Here is a 25,967-nt window from a genome sequence, read left to right on the forward strand (position 1 = left end):
GGCGCGCCGGACTGACGGGCCCGCCGGCCAACCGCTGCTCCGCACGGGAGAGCTCGCCAATCGGCGCGGGGCGGGAGCGCGCGAGCGCGCAGCCACTGCGCAGGAGCCGCCGCCGCCCGCAGGTGCGCTGCGCCGCGCCGCCCCGCCCTCGCCGCCCTGCCTGCCCGCCACGCCGGTGGCCGCGGGCTCGGAGGCGCCTCCCGGCCCGGTCAGGGCGGCGGCGCGGCGCGGCCAGCGGCTCCCTGCGACGGGGTGGGCCGCGGGGTCAGGGCGCCGCGGCGGCCCCGGAGCGGGACGGCCCCGGCGGGCCTCAGCCCGGGCTCCCGGGAAGGCCGGGGCCGTCGCCGCAGCGCAACGCGCCTGTGCTTCCCCCCTGCCGCCGAGCGGCCGGTCCGAGCGCTCCCCGAGGAGACGCGACCAAGTCTGTGCGCAGAGACGACAGATCAGTTGTCTTATCGGCTCATCGCCTGCTGCAGCGCGGACCGGGACTCGCCCTCCCCGGTGTACCAGAGAGCATCCCACAGCCCCAGGCCAAACCTGGGTTGGGTTCCCGGACAAGCACTAGTGCTGTAGTCGTCTGACAGTGACAGCAACGTGTTCTTCCAAGGCAATTAAACAGGGCTTGGGGGCTCCGTGAAGATACCTGAAAGTGAGAACATTTCCGCCAAACTGTGTAGGGTCAAATTTGCCACCCACTAAATGCTTCAACTCTTTGAGAAGTGGTACAGTAACCTTCAGTGCTCGAAGCCACATGGCAAAGGAAGGTGCATCTTTTGCTGAGTTGCAGCTTCTCTAGAAGCAATATTCAGCGGGTAGGTAGCCTGCAAGCATCACCGTCGGGAAAACGTGTGCTCTGAGTTGGTAGCTACGTGCAGGATTGCTTTCCAGTCCATCAGACTGAACTGAAGTTTTGTCCATGAGAGAAGAGCAGGCTAATGAGGGTGCTCAGAGGCAGTTTTGAGGGACTGTGTGACAGCCAGAATACAGTTAGAAGTTTTCTTTCCAATCTCCTAGTTACTAAAGGTTTTCAATGACTATCAAATCCAGAGCAGTTTAAACATCTTCAGACATCCCAATTAAACATGTATGAGCTTTTTTTTCAAAGCAGAAAGATCCATTTTGAGAATAAACTATAAAAATAACTTTAAACATAGATTTGGGATCTGGTCGTGAATACTGATGCTCACAACTCCAATATCCACATCAAAGCCAAATGCACGATATGGAAAGGTATTTTCCCTATGTTTCCCCTCCCTCAGAATGGCTGAAGAATTAATTTAATGTGACTCCCCAATCATTTCATAAGCATAGACTATTCTCTACTTCTTAGAGTTTATCCTATGGGTACTGCTAAGCTACATACACTTTCCTCTAAAACTTCGAGCATCAGCTCCCACTAAAGCAAGAGTACAGGATTCTCTGGCAAAATGTTTTCCACTCCGTCTTACATCACTATGCCAGGACATTAAAACAGCAGTTCATGGGCTACAGTCCTCTGGGGAAAAAAAAAATAAAATACAGCCACTGGTATTTCTACAAGGATTCAGAAAAAACAACCTGAAAGCTAGTTACTTCTTTTCCTAATAATTATGAGATTCTAAGTCAGGTTTCCAAACTGATGCTTTAAGTACTGCAAAGTGATAATGTCCGCTGCCTAATAGGTCTTGTGCCTCACAACAGGGCACCCTCTGACATCCTGGATATGAACACTGCTCTGCTAAGAATGGGATTACTCAGCAGCTGCTCCTCCTGACGGTATCATAATAAACAAAGATTGGAAATTTATTTTTTAGTTCATGTTTCAGGTTTCTGCTATGTACAGCACCTTAAATTATCCCTACATAACATATATTTAAAAAAATTGGCCAGCACCCTCTGGTGGAAAAAAATGCATAGACGAGATTTAGGGTTGTAATGTACCAAGTTATTTGAAAAGGTTGGCAAAATGCATAGCCAAATAATGTCACTTTAGACAATGCCATTAGCCGTATAATTCCCCAAAATTTTAATGAAATGTTTCTGTCTATAGTTCAACTGACATTCGATTGAATATTCGATTTAAATTTTTACTAAATCCATGCACAATACAGTTGTAATATGCTGTTTCATATAGTTAATGAAATGTAGGCTCCATTTTTCCTGCATTATTATTGCTGAAAGAAAATAAATTCTATAATATGTCATGTTCCTTGGCTATTCTAGCTTCCCCTCAAGCTGCTTTCAAGAAGTTTGCATTATGAAAAGTTAAACAATGTGGAGTGTGTCTTCACATACACTAAGATCAGTTGAAGAGAGCTGGTTTTTTTTAAAGCAATTTTTTTCCTTAGCCTTCTTAACATACCTTCTTTACAAAATCTCCCGCTTTGCTAAAAGTGGTGTTTTATAGCACCTTTTAAACAAATGTTCAATCTCGGAGTCTGTTTTTCCCTTGATGCTGAATTCAGATGTGCCAGCTAAAATGAGAAAAGTTATTTCAGAGCATTCATAGAATCATAGAATCAGAATGGTTTGGGTTGGAAGGGATGTTAAAAGGTCGTCTAGTCCAACCCCCCTGCTATAAGCAGGGACATCTTCAACTAGATCAGGTTGCTGAGAGCCCCGTCCAACCTGACCTTGAATGTTTCCAGGGATGGGGCATCTACCACCTCTCTGGGCAACCTGGGCCAGTGTTTCACCACCCTCGGCGTCAAACATTTCTTCCTTATGTCCAATCTGAATCTACCCTCTTTTAGTTTGAAACCATTGCCCCTTGTCTTGTCACTACAGGCCTTGGTAAAAAGTCTGTCCCCATCTTTCTTATAAGCCCCCTTTGAGTACTGCAAGGCTGCTATAAGGTCTCCCCGGAGCCTTCTCTTCTCCAGGCTGAACAGCCCCAAATCCCTCAGCCTTTCCTCACAGCAGAGGTGCTCCAGCCCTTGGATCATTTTTGTGCCCTCCTCTGGACCCGCTCCAACAGCTCCATGTCTTTCCTGTGCTGAGGACCCCAGAGCTGGATGCAGTGCTCCAGTTGAGGTCTCACCAGAGCGGAGCAGAGGGGCAGGATCACCTCCCTCGACCTGCTGGCCACGCTGCTTTGACGCAGCCCAGGGTATGGTTGGCTTTCTGGGCCGCGAGTACACATTCTCGGCTCATGTCCAGCTTGTCATCCACCAGTACCCCCAAGTCTTCCTCTGCAGGGCTGCTCTCAATCCCTTCATCCCCCAATCTGTACCAATACTGGGGATTATAAATTATTATAAATAGCATTAAAAATAGCATTATAAATAGCAAACCATCAAAATGCATCACAGATATACTAGCACTGGGCAAATAAGTACAAATTGATACTGAAATTGTCAGTAATTAAATTCAGAATTAATATTCAATTTAGAGTAACAGAACTTTGCATCTCTCAAAGGGTTTTGAGAGAACCTCTGTCAAAATTTCTACTGTTGCTTTTTAATTCTGCTATCCTCTGATATTTATCCCATCCCGACATAAGCCTTTGTGTGGGAATGGCCACATCTTTCCTTCTGCTGACTCTGCTACATAAATGGTAATTTCCAGCGAAGGAGATACATAGCAGTGCCAAGCAACAGCCTGTAAATCCTTTTATTAAAAGAACATCTATACACAATAGCTAGAGTAGATTTAGTATCACAGAATCACAGAATCACACAGAATCGTATAGGTTGGAAGAGACCTTTAAGATCATTGAGTCCAACCGTAAACCTAACACTACCAAGACCACCGCTATACCATGTCCCTACGCACCTCATCCAAACGTCCTTTAAATACTTCCAGGGATGGCGACTCAACCCCTTCCCTGAGCAGCCTGTTCCAAAGCTTGATAACCCTTTCAGTGAAGTAAAATTTCCTAATATCCAGTCTAAACCTCCCCGGGTGCAACTTGAGGCCTTTTCCTCTCGTCCTATCACTTGTGACCTGGGAGAAGAGACCGACCCCCACCTCTCTACACCCTCCTGTCAGGCAGTTGTAGAGAGCGATAAGGTCTCCCCTCAGCCTCCTTTTCTCCAGGCTGAACAACCCCAGGTCCCTCAGCCGCTCCCCATCAGCCTTGTGCTCCAGACCCTTCCCCAGCTCTGTTGCCCTTCTCTGGACACGCTCCAGCCCCTCCATGTCTCTCTTGGAGTGAGGGGCCCAACACTGAACACAGCATTCGAGGTGCGGCCTCACCAGTGCCAAGTACAGGGGCACGATCACTGCCCCAGTCCTGCTGGCCACACTGTTCCTGATACAAGCCAGGATGCCATTGGCCTTCTTGGCCACCTGGGCACACTGCTGGCTCATATTCAGCCGGCTGTCGACCAACACTCCCAGGTCCTTCTCTGCCAGGCAGCTTTCCAGCCACTCTTCCCCAAGCCTGTAGCGTTGCATGGGGTTGTTGTGGCCCAAGTGCAGGACCCAGCACTGAGCCTTGTTGAACCCCATACAATTGGCCTTGGCCCATCGATCCAGCCTGTCCAGGTCCCTCTGCAGAGCCTTCCTACCCTCAAGCAGTCAACACTCCTGCACAACTTGGTGTCATCTGCAAAGTGACTGAGGGTGCACTTGATCTCCTTCTCCAGATCGTTGATAAAGATGTTAAACAGAACTGGCCCCAACACAGAGCCCTGGGGAACACCACTTGTGACTGGCCGCCAACTGGATTTAACTCCATTCACCACCACTCTTTGGGCCCGGCCATCCAGCCAGTTCTTTATCCAGCGAAGGGTACACCCGTCCAAGCCATGAGCAGCCGGTTTCTCCAGGAGAATGCTGTGGGAAACTGTGCCAAAGGCTTTACTGAAGTCTAGGCAGACAACATCCACAGCCTTCCCCTCATCCATTAGGCAGGTCGCCTTGTCGTAGAAGGAGATCAGGTTGGTCAAGCAGGACCTGCCTTTCCTAAACCCATGCTGGCTGGGCTTGATCCCTTGGTTATCCTCTACATGCTGTGTGATGGCACTCAGGATGAGTGGTGGATGGATAGATATGGTGGATACCCATAAAACAAAAGTTAAGTCCCTGCCTATAATATTTATTCTACTGAAATTACAGGCACGGTTTAGGGAAGCAAATTATACTATGTAAGAAAGTAGGAAAAATGAACCAAATGAAAGTAGTTCTGATAAGCAGTTCAGGCTTAGTGTTATCTTGGATCAAGAAGTTCTGTTTGTATTTAAAATGATGAACTATTAAGTAGTTTCAATAACCACACTGTTTTGTGTGTGCATTTGCCCGTCAGCATTGCTTGAAACTGATTTAGAGAAAACCTTTTTCAGGCTTTACCAAATTAATGCTTTGGAAATAAGTTACTTTAGTTTATGCAATACAATTATTTTATTGGATATCTCTGCTGAAATAGCCTAAAGTATTTTCCAAGTTATTAGGGACAAACTCTAAACAAGCAGATAAGTTGAAGTTTAACCACACATACTGTTCTATGGCACTGTAATTATTGCCATGGATTGCAACTTTAAACAAATATGAACTACCCAAGGTCAATGGTGTATCCCTAGATAGAACTAGATGAAGTTAGAATCCTATGCAGCAAAAATGTAGCGCAAGGTTAGCTAGAAAAAAAGGGAGTTAAAGAAAAACCTGAATAATTTCTAAGTGTTAAGTGCAAAGAACAGCAGAATTATTCTGATAGCCTAGAGCCATTTTTTAAATCTTAAAATAAGCTGATATATACCACCACAATTTCTCTTATTTCCACATTCTCATGTGGACAAAACAGGCAAAGAAGGGGTCCTTTGAAGCTACCAGCCAGTTTACACAGGCAATTACCTATGTCATCTCATATCTGAGCACACTGGAACTCCCTTTGTATCAGAAGATTTTTCCTCTCTATAAAAGGAGAGAAACCAATCTTAAGAAAGACTACTCAGATCCTGTGAAGTCTTCTGATGTATTATGAATGGCTCTTGAAGTGACAGACACTGCTGTGTTTTACACGGTGTGAAAATTTGGTCGTAACATCATCATTTCAGCTTTATTTGACTAGCTTGACAAGTTTGGACTTATTAAACCTACAAAGACAGTTTTCTAATCTGGTTGCTTTGGTCATATCCCTTCATTGTTTTCCCAAGTTTTCTCTTCCAAAAGCAATCGTGTATCTTCACTTCTAAGGGCTCTTCCATTAATCCTCAATATATCTATTTTCTTATCATCCCATTTCACTTATATCTAGCCAGGGTCATTGTCCTTGCCTGCTTACTATGCTTTCAAGCACCTTTGTACTTTCTCTGATACTGCCTCATACTGATGAATTCTCCATCAACCTTGCAAAATTGCCACAAAAAATCATCCTTCAAAACCCTCCTTTGTTTCAATGCCAGAAAAAGTCCACTGTGGGTGACTGCAACTTGCCCCTCTGACCAAAACCCTTTTATCTTTTCCTCTCCTGTCTACATCTGTTGTCTTTTGTTTTACGCAGTACAAGACTTATGGGAAAGTCATATAGAACATGTCTTTCTTAAACATGAGTCTGATTTATAGTACCACAGCAGCACAGACAGACACTTTCTCAGAGCTCTGTACTGCCTTTGTAAGCCTTCTGTTACACTCCATCACACAGAAGAATCTCTTCCCTGATACTATTTTACCCTTTTTTTCTGGTGCCAGAACTTAAGATGTTTGGCAGACAGGGAGATCTCTTGTGTCCACTCAGCATTATTAGCTCCTATACACATAGTTCTTATGTAACTAGAAAAAAAGCTCAGTTTGCATGGTGGACATAGAAGTACGAGCCTTCATAAAAGTACAACTTTTCTCTAATGCCCTTGACCAAACTCCACTACACCAGGCACAGGTGACCAAGACCAGTAGTTTACCGCTACCCATAGTGGCATATTTACATTTTGCTAGTGCTATAATTTTGTGCTTTTCAAAAGAATACAATTTTAAAATGTACCCAAAAATGCAATTTAAAGGAAAGAGTGTTTTATTTCATTAACAATAAGTTACTTCTATAATTCACAGTACCACTTGTGCTATAGGGCACGCTATCCAGCTGCTGTTGCACACATTATGCATGTACATTGCTCTGATGGTGCAAAGACATCCATCCCATTCTTACTGAAAACCACCTTTCTAGAAGCACCAGACATGTACCACTTCTATGTGAAAGAATTTCCTAGTTACTTTCCCTTTGGGAGCGATGGAGGAAAAGTTTGGTGCCCTTAGGAACAGTATCTGTTCTAAAGGGTAAATTTATCTAGAACTCCATAACTAGATTGTACTTGCATAGCACTGTAAACAAAACACAGCAGGTTTGTTTTGCTTGACTAAAGCCAGTGAAAAGCAGCCAGCCATATCAAGGACGAAACTTTACACTTGCCTTCAAACAGGAATAACTAAGAGATACTGGGGCCTGTGACTGATGCTGCAGTGTAGCCCCTTCTGCATACTTGCATACTAAAAGCAATTTCCACAAGGTGCCCAGTGGTATGTAACATCTGTGCCAGCATCCAGTGCACAGACTATCTGCTGTAAACAAATCTATGACGGTTATAATGCGACTGTTGAGGATCACGTCAGCTCACACTCTTCCCAACTCACAAGTCTGCACAGGAAACAGCTAAAGATGCTTGTATCACTGATCTGTGGATAGAAACTTAGAATGAAGGACACACAGCAATCATTTTCTGCAGGAATTGGTGAACAGCTTGGCGCTAAAAGTTAACTGCATGAAGTTTCATGGGCATAACCTTGCTGCATCTTATTTCTAACCTCTATGGCTACCTGACAAGATGAAACAATTCTACCATCTCAAAACAAAACAAAGCAAAAGGTGTGGAGGGGGATACAAGAAGTATGCTATGTTCTGTCTCTCTGCTCTTCAGGTAAAAGCAACATCACATTCATTCCTCTCCTAACAGTCATGTCTTGTCTACCTCATTCTGCCCTACTTCAGTTTTCAGGCCTTATAAGCAAGGGGATTTTAACAGATGTTTTGCTAAAATAGTTAGTCATTCCAAATCTGACCATAGGGTCTCAGCGGACCAACCAACCAACCTCCATCCCCCCAAACCCAAAACCCCAGAGCCAGTCAAGATAACTGTATCCTTCAGCTGCATTAGCATTGTATAAACACACCCTTTGCTGCCATGCGAGTTTAAAACTCATTTAAATTTAATTCAGCTTTATTATAGAAGTCTTTGCTAGCATACATCTCATACACAATGAAAAACTGGCAACAATGTTGGTAAATTTTAACCAAATTTAATAGTATCAGCTGTATTTTAATGAATATAAAGCAAAAATTCTTTCTGCAAAATTCCAGTTGTCCCAGGAAGGATAAGTCTGTCTCAGCAAATCAGTGACAGTATAGAACTTGGTCGAGGATGTATTAACTCCCCCAAGAATCTGCTAGTTACAAAGGCACTTAAAAGAGTTGTCAACAGCCAGCTGCCATGAAACAAGTTAAGGCTGTGCTACCAGCTGAAAGTAACTAAGCAGTCGCTGGCTACTCGTGTTAAATTCAAGCTTGTGGGCTAGGAGGAGCTGTGTCCTACACTTGCTGAGAACAGTATCAGCTCTGCTGTTACATAGGGCATGACATAAAATGCAAATGCGGCTGTGGAAATTAAACATGACCTCCCTACCCAACTGACTTGCCTCTGGCTTGGTGTCAGACAGACTGCCACCACCCGGCTGGGTTTTTTGTTTTGCTTTGAGAGTTGGGAAAGGTTTTGGAGAGCAAAACTGAAATGAGCATCTGTGCAGAACTAAACAAGCGATGCTGGCAAAAAAGAGAAACCTCAAGAGTAGTTTGTCTCTAAAGATTTTTGATCCCTAGTTGGCACACGAGTATTAAACTGCGACTTTTTATAACACTCCAGGAAAAGCATCTCAAATGCAAGCCCCTTAGTAATTAAATCTCTAAATGTAGACACTGACACCATAGATTTGCTCTAGAAGCATTTTAATTTACAAACAGCAATTCCCATTGACTTTATACCATAAAAAAAGCAATTTACAAGCAAGAAACAAATTCATCAGAACAAAATAAAGCAGCACTGAAATATTCATGTCACAAATCTAAAAACAAAGTGAATACAAGAGTAAAATATCATTTGAATAAATATTTTAAAATTCATGCTATAAAATAATCCTTAATGGCAAGTTATTAATTGTTACAGCATCAGCTTAGCTAGCTTCATTTACTTCATATGGTGATGAAGTGTGGAGTTGTGAGGTTACCGGTTTATATTGCAAGATAATGACACCGAGTCAAGTCATTCAAACTGTTCAATTATTTATCATGAAAAACAACCATACAAATAAAAGTTATTTAAAAATACAATTTTTCAGTCAGAAACAAACACTGTTAAAATCGTGCAAGAGCTCTACCTCTAATCAGATAGACAACCAGAGGCTTGCAATACAAGTCCAAAGGCTGAATTCATAGCATACGGACATGGGAGAGACAGCAGTTTATTGAATCTACCGTAGCAGGAATTACTTACATAAACTAGAAGCAAACCTGCTCGGTTACTGATACTTAGCTTCACATCCCCTGAAGAAATACACAGGAACACATGTCCCAGGCTTACTTGTTTGTTTAGCTTTTTTTTTTTAAAATGTAAACTTGTGTAACTTAAGTTAATGCTGTCACAGGGATGTGCAAGTAGTATTAAATCTACAATATTAAATACAACTATTCTGGCACTTGTTAAAATATATGCAAAATGCACACAGATTATAAACTTTGAACATTTTGAATGACTTTACTAAACTTCCAATTCAATCACTGAGTATTATGAAATTTACAATTCATGAAATAAACAGATTCATATAAAGAATTTACATAATTCCCCAAATACTTTCAAATATAAAATTTAATAAATAACCCTGACCAGTCAAAAAGCACCATTCAAGGGTAAAATTCCCTTGGAAAATAGATTAGGTGTTGCATATTTGAGTCCCTTTCAATGGTTTCATGTGAAACCTGTTTAGAAAAATGACAATAAAAGAATCACAGTAAACTAATACAAAAATTCAAATAAGATATATATATATATATTTAAAGGTAAAGCTCATTCAATCTTTTCCCAGCCCTTGATTTTATTCCTGCTGTTCTTCCCAGAATTTAGCCTAAACATATGAAGAGGCCTCATTGTTTTGTCTAGAAGTAAACCAAAGGCTGCAGCATAAAACATGAATTTATGCTTGGGAAGACTGCATTAAGAACTATCAATTTAGGCCTACAGTATATTCTGCTGAACAGTGAATTGACAGTATCCTTTATGCTATTGAAAGATTTCACACTAAAAAAGCAGAGCCAATCTTGAGGCCTTATTGACCAAACTGAACTTTTAATATACTGTAAGTATTTACAAAGCTATTTTCTAAATGTATTTACAAGTTTAGAAGAAATAATACGGAAGATAACTGATTAGGAAAACTAAAATAACTGTTTAAAACCACAAACATTAGCAAAGATATAAAATCCTTTATTTTCACAGTTTGTCATAGTAGATTAAACATCTAGAGGAAAGGACACTGTCACTGTTTTCACATTTGTTTATAATTAAAAAGGTAGATTAAGAAGAGACTCAATTATGAACCAGCCTATATAATTTCATGATTTATTTTGCTGTCAAATATTTTTTCACATATTTTATTGACTTCTGCATTTATTGAAAATGAAATGTGTAACAGCTCTATGCTAACTTAAAACTGTACAGACACAAGACACTGTACAGTACTTCCATAACTTGCTTAAAATAACACAGCATAATCTGTTTTGGTGGTTTGTGAAATGAACTTCAAGCAGATAATGCTTCATGTTTCATGGCAATGTTAATCCTGGCATACCATTATGTGACAAGGCACAATTTAATTGCTGTTGCCAGGTTTGAAGTTCGTTTTCTACCAGAGTCACACACTTGTAAGTGTAAATGTAATGCTCGATGATGTTTTATGCTTGCCTATGTATGCATCCTTTGAAGCACTGCTGAACTTTACAGTACTGTGTTATGGCTTGATAATTATTAACACTGCTAGCAGTGGAAAGGGTAAATGGCGTATCAACACGAATAGGAGCAAGTAGAACTTGCAAACTGCTGAATCATGATTTTGTAGAAAAAGTGATCATTTCCTGCCCCTTAACAGTCCTGTTACAATGTTTTGAACCTGAACCTGTACAATCAAAGTGATGTTGGTTTTTTGTTTGTTTTTGTCAGAGACAATTTTGGATAAGTCACTCTTTGGTAAACTCAAACCATTTTAATACATTTACAAATACAAAGAACTAGATTTAAATAATGTTAAGATTGTGACACAGAGAAATTCAAGAAATATAAAATTAGTACCCATATCCTGCTATCCTCAACTCATACTTCCATGGAAAAAAATCACACCAAAGGCACCACAGCACAAGTCCAAGATAAAGGGTTAAAAATAACTGTACATTTCTTGGATTTTGCATGTCTCAAACTTAATTTATCAAACACAGTTTTTTTGCATTTAATTACTTAAAACAAACATTTAGGAAAAAAACAGTATCAGAAACACCAACATGTTTTTAAGTGGGTAAACATATAGACTACCTTCCCTAGACACAGACATATACTTTCCCTTACTGGAAACAAAAGTTCTATTGTTGCTTCAAGGAGAGAAACATCTCCCCACCCTCTGCCTCTTTATTTAGGCAATTTTAGGACAAAGAGGCAAAAAATGTACTCAATTTAACTGAAACTGCTCCAATAGAGCAGGTGGGGTTTATACTGTAAATCTATATTTAGTGAAATTAATTCTTATTGCAGACTGTCACAATATCAAGAACTAGTGTATTTAATAAAGCTACTGCACAAATATGCCCCAACTTCACAGGAGCCAAAAAAGCTTTACAAGATAGCAAACCTACCTTTTTGCTTTCCCGTAATTTAGGAATGAGCTTTTATTTTCTAAATTTCAGGAGTTAAACAGCATGTTCACAGATGTATTTTTTTCAATATTTGCTAAACAAACATACGGCCCAATTATATAAAACCTGTATTTTAAAGAAGCATGTGATTAATTTAATTATCTTCATCAGGTTGAATTTTACACGGTAGTGTTTGCCAGTTCATGCTTTTGAGGTCTCATGCTATTGGGTTTTTTTGTTGTGGTTGGTTTGTTTGGGGTGGGTTTTTGTTTGTTTGTTTGGCTGTTTTTTTTGTGTGTGTGTGTTTGTTTTCTTTTGCTTAACTGTTACCATTAGGTTTCACATTTTATATATTATACTGACCTAAATGATGAAGTTAGCACCATATTAAAAAAAACATTTGGTGAAACAAAAAGATTTAGAGTATTTTTAAAGTTGTTGGTAGTTCCTTTATGCAGAAAACAACCACTGAAAATCGTAGGGAAGCCATAGCAACTCTGTAATACTCACACATGAAATAACAGACATATTGCTTGAAATTCCCATAGAGTAATTGTTTTTTTAATACAAAAAAAGGTATAAATTCCAAGTGCTGACATATCACTTGGAGCTTTAAGTAGGAAGTCAATGTGCACCTGAAAACAGCTCTCTGTGAAGAGAGCTATTAAAACACTGCTTGGAAATACTGTAGTTTAAACTACAACATCTCTCTCAGGTTTTAACCAACCATGAAGAGTGATGAAGTTAAATTTAATTACCTGGTATGGTTCTACAGTACGAAATGAAGGTAGATTCTGAGGCCAGTAAAAACACATTTAAAACCACAATGCTACTTTTAGGTTTGCTAATTTTTGTGTGTGTGTGTGTGTTTTTTTTTTTTTTATATATATATATATATATATAGATATATCTATCTCTCTATATATAAAAAGGTCAGCACCACAGGTTGTCCAGCTTGTGTTCTAGACAACTAAGAAAACCCCTCAACAATTTAACCATAATTTAATAGATTTATGGCATTTGGTTTACATATGTTAAAAAGCAAAGCTATTAAAACAAGGTAACTCACTTTGCTCACTTTTGCACACAAAGTAATAGTATAATAAAATGAAAACCCAACAACATTCATTTAAAACCAAAACCATCCTCCCAAAGTCTGAAGTCCTAAATCCTAAGCAGAGAGGAGACCTAGCAATTGAAAGAACGGTACATGGTATAAACCTTGACATACTTTTACATTCACCTCAACCAGAATAGGAAAAGTGAAAGCATTTTATATATATAAAACAAATTTATATATATATATAAACAGACTAACTACCAAAAACAGTTAGTAAAAGCAAATAGATTTCATCATGACACACAGGAAGAATCAAAGCTATAATAATCTCTCTCCCCACTGCTGTGTAACTCATTACCAGCAACAGGATTTAGGAAATAAAATAAGGAAGATTACAGCCTCTTGGTGTATCCAGCAGAGCTGCCAATCTTATTCTAATATCTTTCTCCACTGGAATTTGTGTCTTGCCAGATCAACCAGTAGGGACGCTTTAGCAGACTCTTCCTATCCTTTCCCCAGCACACTGTCGTTTATATTTTGAGCATCTTTGAAAGTAAAAAAACCCAAACAACCCAGCCTCCTTCAAAAACAAAGAATACTTATGTAGTATTCTCCAGAAACCATTTCAAACTGATTTCCAGAAGGTCAGGAAAATTAGAAGGCTGTTATACTTGTACTGAAGATTACTAAAAGAATAAAAGATTTCAAAAATACATTAGTAATGTGCTTGTTTGTGTTGCACTTAGAATGTAATATTTTAATCAGACGTGTTAGACATTGCATGAATTTCCATACTAGAATCCATAGCTTCAGAAGCTGAAGCGTCATTATCTACTTTCTGTTCCACAAATGCTTCTGTTCTGTCTGGAGACTCTACCCTGTTTCTTACTTCTGTTACCCCAGGGTGATTTTTTCGCAAATGCTGGTTTAGTGTACCCTGGAAAGGAAAACATTTTCCACAGATCTCGCAGCGAAAGGGCTTGTCATCTGTGTGACCACGAATATGATACTCAAGTTGGTCCTTGCGGGTATATTTCTTCCCACAAAACTTGCACACGAAAGGAGTTATTCCCATGTGCAATCGCATGTGTCGATCAAGGCTCCCTTTCTGGTTGAAAGACTTTCCACAGTAAATACAAATTAGCCTCTCACTGTATGGATACCAATGACCTCTTGTATTTCTTTCCCGTGGACTATTTTCATATCCTGGGTTACTCACCATGGATTCACTGTCAGCCCCTTGCACCAAGCCCTGAACATCACTATGCAAGTGACCAGTGGATACCCGTTTTTGGCGTGCACGACCCCCTCTGAAACAGCTCAGCATTGACCTTGAAGGACTCATATTGCTCAGGCTTCCGAAGGTTTCAGACACACCTGTAGCCTGTGATGAGGCATGGGTAAACGAATAAACATGTTGTAAGACAGACCCATATGAACCAACATTTACTGCCACCACTTGCTCTCCGTCCACCATTTCAGTATGATATCCATCATCACCAAGGGAAGAGCTATCAGAGCAGCTTGGCCTGTCAGACTTTTCCATTTTAACTTTCACCTCTGCAATCTGACTCTCCCTTACTATCAGGTCTCCTTGCTCATGATCACCTTCAATCTGAATCTCATATTCAGAGATACTCCCACTGCTTCCTCGATCTGAATGCCCTTCTTCTTGCAGACGACTACGTAGAGTTTTGCCTGGAGTAGTTTCCATCCTAAGATCGCTGCCTGCTGTTGACTGTCGCACCTGAGAGCAATAAGGGGGAGATATCTCAATAGGATTGGCAAAGTAGCTGCTGTCTTTAACTCCATTGCGATTTTCTGAATTTTCTTCAGCACCAACAGTGACAGAGTCAACATCACCAACACTGATCTTTGAATGAATACTCTCCAGTATCTGTGTGCATTTATCAATGACGCACTGCATCTGTAGAAAGCTAGCTGCAGTTAGAAAACTAACAACATCCTTCAGCTGTAAGGACATCCTTCCAGTGTAACAAAAAGAAAGCAACTGTTCAAAAACATTAGGATTTTTAATAACTGATATTGATAAGCCACTCATGGTGCTTAATGCTGAATGGTCACGGAAATACGGAGAACTGGCAGCTAAGACAGCTTTATGGGCTCGAAATGGCTGACCCTGAATATGCACAATTATGTCACATAGCTTTCCTTGCAAGCGGAGTTCATTTAACTGGCTCAGAACAGTGTTGCTGTACTCGGGCACATCAAACTGAATGAAACTGCTGCTGTCCATTTCTACTGATGTAAAGAGTAATCTGAAAGAAAAATGAGAAGATTTACAACTGAGAATGAATACAGAGTTTTCCATTTCAAAAATAAATGCTTGCACATGTTGAAGTTAAATCACCACATTGATCTGTTTCAGGTGTGTTACAACACACCTGACACACATTTATACACGAATATCAACACCTGTGTGTTGGTATAAATACTTGATATAATACAAAAAGTAGAGTCTCAATCTACCCATTTCTTGCATTTCAATAATTTGAATTATCCCTCTACAACATTCACAATTCAATTGCTCATAATACATCACAGGCTCCCTGGGACAGTCTATGTCCTAGAAGGAACTTCGCAATTTCACTCCCTGGTAAGAGCTGCAGAACAATACCCCCACCCTCCCAAAAGAATATTAATTTTATAGTCACTAGGCAAGTTAACTTCAGAACCATTAGCAGGTCTTCAAGCCAGACACTACATTGATACCTGCAGGGAACTGCACTGTTAAATTGCCCAAGAATGATTTTTGCAAGGTACTTCATGAAGTTTGAAAAACCTGCTGAAGAAAAGCCACAAGCACATATGGGTGTGTGTGCATGCATAAACACACACAAAAATATTTTTAAAAAAACATTCCTTAGGTCTAGATATGTCAAATTCATTTCAGAGGAGATGAATATACTACCCCAGTGACATTTCTGTTTAAACATTTACCTTCTTAGAAAATAATCTCAGTAATTATTTAAAAAAAGTAAAAGTCAATCTTTCAATATTAACATCACAAACCAAGGAAATCCTAGTGAAAGGAAACATTTAAGTGTGGACTCAATTCCAAACTATTTACCCCATGTGTCAGAGGTTCCTAGATAATAGTGAATTTGTGTCAATATGAGAGGCAGCATTTGAAGGAAAAGTGTTTGAGCCACCCATGGACTTTCAATTTTTTGAATTTCCTTTTGTGATTTTTTTTTTTTTTAAATAAACCATGATGTGAAGTATGAAGCTCATATGACACAGAAGTGATTTCCTAGCTAGAATGATCTGACATTTAAATTCTAACCTAACTCAAAAGCCATGGGTACTCAAACTTCCCTTATACACTGGGAAAGGATGTTCCAAGAGGCTTTAGAGAAATGTATACATTTCAAAACAAGATCTAAAGAAAAGCACTTTACCAATTTTTCATGGAGTATTATCATAAAAAGCACACACACACTTGTCCCCTTGTGAGTGTCTATCTGTAGCAGACATCACCTTACATTTCCAAGACTGGGCTCCTAATCAAGTGCCCAAGGATCTTCCGACTTTTATTGCTACTCTTGTTCTTATTAATGTAGAAGTCTAAACACATAATATTGCCACCATACCTGCTTTTCCAATTGAACAAACAGATCTCAACATCATCCATTGACTTCTGATGCAGGAAGAATGTCCAATGTATCACAACATACTAGTGGATTTTTTTTTTCTATTTATGTCTTACGTTACATGCTGTAATGGGACATATGAACAATTTAAATCAAATTATGAAAATTCAGGCACTCTAAAAACAAAATCAACAGGTAGGAATATGATAAAAAGCCTACAAGGAAGAACTGGAGCTATATCAGCTGTCACTTAAAACTAACATATCTTCACGAATGGAACTTCTTTCCAGCAGAGAAACAAGACAGCCAGCTTCCTGACTTGACTAACATTATGTCTGATTTAGAAAACTGTCAAAAACTCTCACAGAGCATTCAAAATTAGGTTATCAGAGTTGCTAAACATGCTCTGTGTTACCAACATGTCATAGATTAAAACAAGTAAACCAGACTTCATGGGAGTTTTTACAGTTGTTATATAAAAGCAGGGGAAAAAACTGTTTTATATGCTCTTATATCTGCTGAGGGAAATAAGGACTAAAAGGTGGTTAACAGAAGTTATATGATCGCAGCCATCTATACAAAGATAGCTTTGGCAGGACAGTTCTTTTATTCAACGAACAAAGCTACAAAACGATTCAGAGCTTGTGAGCTGATGCAAGTCAGACATAGGTCAGAAATCAAACATTTCAACAAACAAACAAAACCCAATCTAACAGTGGAGTACTTAAACGGCAAGATTAACCTTGTTATTCTGAGCATCCCTGCCTGTTGTGCAGAAAACCACTGTGCAAGTCCCTAGCAAATGCATCCACTCCATGGGGAAGACAGAAGTCTCAGCAGTTAGGATACATGTTTGTCAACTTCCCTCTTATTCGACAGGGCAGCAGGCTTCCTTAAAAACCCAACACAGGTCAATACCTTTAATTTGTGGGGCTTATGAGCTATGCACAGATGCAATATCAGGACATTCCTGATTAAGCTTCTCTTTGCTAAGTGGAGGAAGAGCTTTTGTTGGCCTCAAGTGACATGAATTGACAAGTTACCTAGGTTGAGGACTGTACAAACTACAAAACCAGTCCCAGCAGCGATAATTTGTCATTCCTGCATCATTTTGGATCCTTGAGCTAAGGAACCAGATCTTGATCAAGCCTCACTCAAATCCCATCAGAAATTACTCTTTTTTTCTATGTCTAGAATGTACAGAAAGTTTGTCATATATAGAAAGTGGCCTTCCTCCTTGCCCCATACTTCCTTAAGGGCTCTCACTCAGCGAAATGGAGAACAACTTAGTCCTAGACAAAATATTAAAAAACAAACTGTCACCACTAGCACTAGTCCAGACAGAAGGAATGAATTAAGGATAGGCACCTGACCAGAAAGAAGATGGACATTTTATGCCTTATCATGGAGGAAAAAAAAGTATGTTCTTTTGATCATGGCATCTTAGCACCTCTAGATTAATTCACACTCCCTAGGACATGGCCACACATTGAAAATGGACAGTGAACACATACCAGAGAAAGCATGAGAACCAGGAAGAGAGGGACACCAAGAGGAAAGGGATCCTCAGCAATCCTTGCACATCACAACTGTTAGAACATGTAATTATCTCCATAGGCATATATATCTATAAGCAATTCTACATCCTTCTTCTCAGAGTTCTTTCATCTTTCTTTTGGGAAACAAAGAAGTTTATTTTCCTTAAAATGTTAGGAGTAAACAGCACAAATCCTGGTAGTGAGTGGAGAGGATTATGGAGTTAAAGGCCTGTAAGTCTGGCTGTCAGTGTAGCAGATAAGCAGTAAAAGCCAGAAACAGGGATCAAGGGAGCATACAGTATTGCTTTGAAAGCAAACAGATCAAGTACACAAAACACAGCCCAAAAAGCAGTGGACAACAAGTTTCTCCACCCATCTGCTCTTAAAAAAGAAAGAGAACAAGCTACAGCACGCACTTTTTGTGACTACTTTTCCACCTTAGTTTCTTCCTTTGAAGACGCATGCTTCCTGTGATCTTGAAAACATCTGTAGAAAGCTGGGGTTAAATAACAAGAATTCTGAACAACAGCAGCAGTTGACAGAAGGGAACCCTTCTTTCGCTTTCAGCCAAACTCTGAAATCTCTAGTTGAAGAGGTCCTGGAACCGACGAGGTTGCCAACGAACACCACATTCAGGAGCAGGCAGGACTGTAGCAGGAACAGCACTGAGACTGCAGTAATTTTGCTGGGGTTAGTACCAGGGAACCCCAACTTTCTTGCATTGATTTAGGAAGGCAAGACCCGTTGAAAAATCTGGGCATTACACACGTCAGAGAAGCAGGCACCACTAGCAATGTTTTATTGATGAATAATGGTTAGAAGAATGATTTTATTTATTCACGTAAATCCCCAATGAACTATCTAAAAAATAATCTTTAGATTATATTCCCAAACACAAGAAGGTTTTATGTTATTTGTATACTGAGTGAAGTTAGCAGTTCCATAATCAAATTCCAGTAGAATTAACCAAAATATTGTTCAGCAGGGTTCTGTGCCATAACAATACTCAATTATTCATCAGTGCTGGAAGGCCAGTAGCTCTTTCAAGACAATATGATTTATGGTTGAAGTATTTCTGAAACAGTCCTGGAAAATCACTACAGTTGGAAAAGGCTAGTAAGAAACCCCCAATTTTTTAATAGCTCCCTCCAAGTTGAAATGTCTCCCTAACCTCTTGTCTTTTGGGGTGAGGCAAGTAGCATTAAACTGAAGCAGAAAGGTACTCTAAAATGCAAATTAACTTTGGACATATCCACTGTACGCTCTAAAGAAAAAAATTATCTTTACAGTTAACCAGACAGTCATAAGGAAGCTTTGCTTCCCAAAGCAGTGAGAATGTAAATACTTTAATTCACATAACAATTCTTTATAGAATTAGCAGAAGTGAAGAAAAAAAAATAATGTGTAGTCAGAACTCATGTCCAGTACCTTCCATGATATTTCAGCACATACGGAGGTAACTTGTGTTCTTTAGGTCCAAGACCACAGTATAGTAGTTCAGAATGAAGACAATTTTATTTGTATTATACAAACTCAAGCATCTGGGGACTAGTGAGAACTACGACAACTCATAGCAATGTTAGGTACTCCCATTGTTAAAAAGTAATGCATTTTGTCTTGCTTTAGCTTCCCCCCCTGACTGTGGGATAGCACAATGTTAGGTTAAAGTCTTGTAAAATTTAAGTCTACCTCTGGGCACCTGTCTATGAATAGGTCCTCTCTTAACCTTCCTGCATAAGTAGATCAAAGTGTTTAAGGTTTTCATAGATATATGTACCCAAGAAGTTGGCTGAAGGCTTTCTAGTCTTAAAACATAGGCCAGAACTGGACACTAAGTTCACTAAGTCTTAGCAGCGCTCTGTGTTGAGTCTCCTGTCTATTTCTGTAGGAGATGATCCAGTCACACTCAAAAGAATCATACCAATTCTCTTTGCATCTGCATTACATTTATTAATCAGGGTCTTATACAGCAAATATAGACCATAGTACGAATTTACTAGTAGTGTATCACTGCCCTATGTCTTCAAACAAAAGCGTTCATTGAAGTAACCTGTGAACATGAGAGTGATATGCATTTAACATTTCTCATTAGATTGCAAAAGAAACTTACTTTAAAAATTATGTTCTATGAAAGCTCTTCTTTCACTTAAAAAAACAAGAATAGATGGTGACAAAACACATTCGGTATTTAATTTTACTGACATCATACAGTAGCAGCAGGGAAGCATCATATAACTACAACACAAAGCTGCGTGTCTGCCAGCGTCGTATTAGTTTCTGCTTCTAAGTCTGCACCTGTTTAATTTCATTCACTCACTGATTCGCCATTCTCATAGACAGGTGAATGATACAAATTATGGTCATTTTAACTCACACAAAGGTGAGAAAAGTTCCCTTGCATTTTCTTTAGTTAGCTCAGCAACATGGATTCCGTGGGAAAAAATCCACACATTACAAATCATTACTGTTGTAGCATGTGTCTGAAAACAGAAATACATAGAAAAGTAGGAGGATCATAATGAAAACCAAGACTAAAACAAAAAAAGTGCTCCATGACACCAAGAATGGATACTCCATACATTACTGCTCAGAATATAGAGAAAAAGCAGGAAAAGAAGCAGGTATTTGTATAAATCAGTGCAATCCTCCCTTGCATTTTGTAGGATTCAGTATTTACTACACCATCTGTGAGAACTTCAGACACCATTGCAAAATGGTATCATCATGCAAGAGAATTTTAACCTAGGAATGTAACCCTGTCAGCTGTGATCATGGAAGTTTTAAGGCAAAAATCTTCATCATGCTCACTCCTTTCGGTTTGCATTTGCCTTAGTGTCCAGAATACAGCAGCCACGATAATTAATGCTAGCTATACCAAAGAAAAACTGCCATCAGATATATCACAGTCTAGGGGCATTTCCCAGACAGTCCTCTTTAAATAATCTTTGAAAACAGGGAAGAAACTGATCATATAATCTTTTACCAGTTTATACCTCTCATAACAGTAAAGTATTATATTCTCTTTTAAAAGTCAGCATATAGTGCCCTTGGATGGCCTTATGTAGCGTGACACACAGCACTGCTGCTTCACTGAAAATCCGGCCCCTGAGTACGGTAAGCTTTCCTACAGCTAGAAAACAGATTTCAGTATCGCAGTCATTTAAAAACAGGAACAAAAGAAGAAGGAAAAAAAGCTACACTCACAACAATTGAGATAATTTTGTGCAGAACTACAACACACTTATAATAATATAAGCAGTAATATGTACATATGTAGCATTGTTTTTTGCATCAATTCTTTCTAAATTCAAGCAGCCATTTTCTTAAGAACTCTTCAGCCTTTAAAGATCATGAAGGAGACTAAATTATTTTATATTTATCTCAAGTGAGATAATCAGATACTACTGTTTTTTGTAGATTTAAAAATCAATTGTACTAAAGGTTTTTCCAAAAACACACACAATAAATAATAAAAATAGAGCCTTGTGTATTTTCAGCTCATCCATGCAGTCTATTTTGTGGTCTATACAACACATTGCCAGAGGCATCCTCCTGGTGACAAAAAATATACCTAATGACACACTTCTCCATGTAATTTATGCATTAAAATCATAGACATATATAGGCATGTATATTTATAAATTTAAAACAACTCCTTTAAACCATAGAAAGGATGATTGGGGGAATGTTTCCACTTGGTACTTAAGGGAACACACGGAGCTTAGCGGAAGGGATATATAAAATCAATCTTTGTGTACTAACTAGATTTTTCTAAACTTTGACTGCGCTACATAGAACTAACATTTAAAAGCTCTTTAACATAACATTTATCACGTAAATCATAGCACTACAGTAAGCAAAAAATTGTTGAAAACTTTACTCTTTCTGAATTTGGGGACCTAGATGTTCTCTCGCAGCAGGAATTCACAAGCACATGACTGTTAACTAAACCCAAAGAAATTAATGGAGAAAACAATAGGCTTTAAGATTGGTGGTAAAATTGCAGGTATCTGCTTGACCACATAACGTGATAGTTTAATCCATTTTCTTTCAAAGCTTCCCTTGAATGGAACATTAAACAAGTATGGACTTACTGCTCAAGTCTTTGTCATGTCAAACAAGAGCATTTCCTAAATCACTCTTATTTATACTCTTCTTTTGTGAACTCTTGGTTTCCAGAGAATTACAAAGCTGAATTCTAGAAGCATTATTATTGACAGAAGAATAAATCAGACAACAATCTTTGCTGAGGTTGATTTGTATTCTTTGTTTTTAAACTCAAATATATTTAAACTTAGACACACTGGAGAGTACAACTAGAGAGACTGCTACATATAAACATGAGATTTTGATATCTCAGAATAAATAAGTGACTGTCATGGACTCAGATGGCAGTTTAACAAAGAGTTGATATGCAGATCCTAAGAGATGCTACAGCACAACAGAAAATTCTAACAGAATTTTTCTGTTGCAGCATGAAGTTTCATTTTGTTTGCAGCTTCTCCAATAGGATAAAATGCACTTTATTTATGGCATCTTTTACATCTACAGTGATCTCCAAACCCTTTCCAGCTCAGTTCAACACATCATTCTGTTAGATTCACCTCTAACAGGTAAATAAAACTGCCAGTATGATTAAAAACAGCTAGCACAAGCCTATGTTTACATATAAACTCCCTGTCCATACTTTTGTTAAGCTCAGTACCATTTTGAACAGTCTACAGTATAGTTGATTCCCGGTTCAAAAGCCATAAAAAACCCAACCCTAAATGAGAACTAAGCTACCTTTCTAGCAGTCTAATAAGAGGGTAATGCAAAAGTTATGGAAACAACCACGTCTCTCAAAAATAAATGGCTATGGAAGCAATTAATTCCTTTCTTAGCAAAACAGGATTTCAAATCCTCATTCCTCCAAATGTTAACCATTCACAAATCACTCTACAGATCTAATTCACAAGGTGTGTTAAGTTTTGGGAAAGTTTGAACTAAGCTAAAAAAGTGCCCATTGGAATAAAAGGAAATATAGACAGTTTGGTCAAAACTTGAAATAGTGAATTATCTGTAGTAAAGCATACAATAAAAGGTGCGTACATCTTATTATTCTTTGGAAAACAGCTTTGAAAATGAGTCTGCTTCACTTCTATTTTAGACTAAAATACAGAATCTGTTATAGTAGTGGAGACTACACAACAATTTAAAACTTAATTATGTTACTTCATAAAAATGCAGGAAAACCCCAGTTTCCTCAGAAGCTGAAGGCAGTCAGTACAGGCTGAAATGTAGTTACTAGAAAACTTACTTCTCGCACACTTTCATCAGTAGGTATCAGAACACTACAGTGAAAGTCAATGTTATTGTTCCTCCTCTGCAGACAGAGAGGCAACATTCTACACAAAGTACTAAATATCCACAGTGAAATCAAGAGTAAAACTCACGTCTGTCAGGCGAGCACTCCTGAAGTGTCGCAGAACACAATGCCATCATTTACATGGGTGAGTAATACATTAAACCCCTACACTTTTTGCAGAAAATTTTTTACTAATTCAGACTTTTGTCTAACAAAAATTGAAAAGGATTTATCTTTACCTGACCAACATTCACAACATGATGAATAGAAAGCCACTTGAAGGAGTGGATGATTGTAACATCAAAATTAAAAACAATTAATTTATATGTATGTATATATATATACACACACACGCATACATACGCACAAACCTATTCTCAATGCTTAGTGTGTTGCAGCAGGGAAATTACTGGAACTGCATATTTAGCATTTCATAGGAAAAAAAACCAAAAAACAGGAGCCTCTTATTTGAGCAAATATCCACAGACAGCAGTTGTGAAACTGAAGTCCAAGGGCCACCTTCATCCCTTATTCTCAAATTGTCTTCCTCACAATTGCTTGCCTGTATGGAAGTGATTAAAAGAGTAAAAATAAAACAACTATTGATGCATAAAGTGTCACGCAACAATTAGAAACCTCAATACAAATAATCTCTAAATTTGGGCTCTAGAAGTCAAGTTACTACAAAAACAGTTACAGGTACGTATCTATTTCTTAATACAGAAAAAAAAAAGTTACTAGAAGGCAAACTGCAGATAGCCAAGGTCAGCAAAAGTATTGTGTCAGACAAATAAAACAGAGGGGCATATTTATGATACATACACTTTAAATCACCAAGATCTTACAAGTAATGATCACAAACTTTTATTTTGTGCACAAATTTCATAATATACCCATTATGTAATCCTAAATAGTTACTGTCCATATTTTCTGAATATCTGACAGCTTTGAGAAGCAACTATCAGTATAAAAAAACCCCAAATGATAGCATGAGACTTGCAATATATATACACCCAGAACTTTAAGAAGTGGGGAAGGGGAGGAGGGGAAGAGAGCTTTTGTACCTTCTATTATTACAAGAATAAATGATTTGCTACCAAGGTAATACTTGGTTAGTATTGTGCATTTTCATCCATCTACTTTTTTTTTTTAAACCTTAGTCACTCTTCATCAAATAGTAACTTTTTGGCTCCAATGTTTCTTTTAAGCAACGAAGTAGCTATATTCTCTAGATATCAGCAACATTTTTTGCAGCAGATTTAAAGTAGCTCTGAAGAACACATTTTCATAGTATTTTCCCAGTCTGTTACTTCTGATAGACCGAACATTTTGCAGCTCTCATTGAACAGGCAATGAAGCACGGGCACATCCTGATTCCAGGTGTTGAGAATTCTGTAACATGTGACAACTGTAGTGCAGCTAATCCTACGCCACCTTTTTTTTCTGGCAACCAGGCTCTCCCATATCAGTGTTTCTGAAGCTGTTCAGGCTTCTTCCAAATTCGCTCTCAACTTCGGTTTATTCTAAAATAAACCCAATTCTGTATGCTATGCACACCTGCAGGGATTTTGAAGGGCCTTCGCAATTACAGACACTGGGGCTTGACTAGAACTTCCAACTCCTCTAACGGGACAGCAGCAGCTGAAGGGTCCGCCAACTTCCGGCCACAGCACTACAACCAGTACCGGCCTCAACCCGCTTCGGCCAGCCGAGCCCGCTGTGCCAGTTATTTCAGGGCTCGTTCGGGTTATCAGAAGACCAAGACACACACGCATTCGCCCTCCCTACTAGCAAGCCGAAACTACGCCCGAGACACAGACTCAGGTTACGCGGCGACAGCTTCTGGCCAGACGAGGCCGGGAGCAGAGCAACCCCGGCGAGCCGGGACCGGTCGCGGCAGCAGAGCCGCTGTCGCCGCTTCCAGGCGGCCCGCGTCGCGGCTCGCCCCCACGACAGCCGGGCGGTCGCAGCTCCGAGCCCTCGCCCGCTGACGCGGGACCGCGGCCGAGCCCCGCGCGGCGTCCGGGCCGCCCGTCCCGCGGCCGCCGCCCCTGCGGGGCCTGTCGGGGCGCCAGGACCCCCTTCCCAGAGATCGGCCTCCGTCCCGCACGGGAGCGCCGCGTCGGCCCTCGGGCCAGGCGCCCGCTGCGGCGCGCCGGCCCGCCCGCTGCTCACCTGGAGCTGTCGGGGTCTCTCACATGGCGGGTCACCGGCCCGGCCCGGCCCGGCCCGTCTCCTGCCCGCTCCCACCGCCGCTTCCCGCCCGCTCCCACAGCTACTCGTACCCGGAACTGATTCCGCAGGCAGCGTTTCCGCTTCCTGGTGGCGCGCCGCGGCAGCGGGCGGAGCCGCCGCCCCGCCCAGGGCGAAGGCCGGGCGGCTCCCCGCGTACCGGCAGCGGCGGGCAGAGCCGAACCCGGCAGAGCCGAGCCCTCGCCCTGGGGCCGCCGCGCGGCTCAGCGCCTGCCCGCCCCTGCGGCTGGGGCTCACGGTGCGGAGCCCGCAGGGCCAGACGCGCTCCCGGCGGCCGCGTCCTCCGCGGCGCTGAACC

General features: G+C 40.3%; 1 protein-coding gene across 5 annotated transcripts; it reads right to left on the reverse strand.

Moving 5' to 3' along the window:
• Positions 1–8,922: 8,922 nt before the first annotated feature.
• On the reverse strand, positions 8,923–25,749 carry ZBTB34 (zinc finger and BTB domain containing 34). Of its 5 annotated transcripts, none has more exons than XM_072883146.1 (4): positions 23,788–25,708; positions 18,486–20,119; positions 16,532–16,655; positions 8,923–15,196 (listed from the first exon to the last, which is right to left on the reverse strand). In XM_072883146.1, exons 3-4 carry the CDS (start codon positions 16,570–16,572, stop codon positions 13,675–13,677), a joined length of 1,563 nt encoding a protein of 520 aa, XP_072739247.1. In that variant the 5' UTR covers positions 16,573–16,655; positions 18,486–20,119; positions 23,788–25,708; the 3' UTR covers positions 8,923–13,674. The 5 variants fall into 5 exon arrangements, with proteins under 5 accessions (XP_072739247.1, XP_072739248.1, XP_072739246.1 ...); XM_072883147.1 differs by having other exon boundaries at positions 18,486–23,978; positions 25,592–25,688; XM_072883145.1 differs by having other exon boundaries at positions 18,486–25,708.
• Positions 25,750–25,967: the final 218 nt, after the last annotated feature.

The sequence above is a fragment of the Ciconia boyciana genome, chromosome 18, assembly GCF_034638445.1.
Source record: "Ciconia boyciana chromosome 18, ASM3463844v1, whole genome shotgun sequence".
In the NCBI taxonomy this organism is placed as follows: Eukaryota; Metazoa; Chordata; class Aves; order Ciconiiformes; family Ciconiidae; genus Ciconia; species Ciconia boyciana.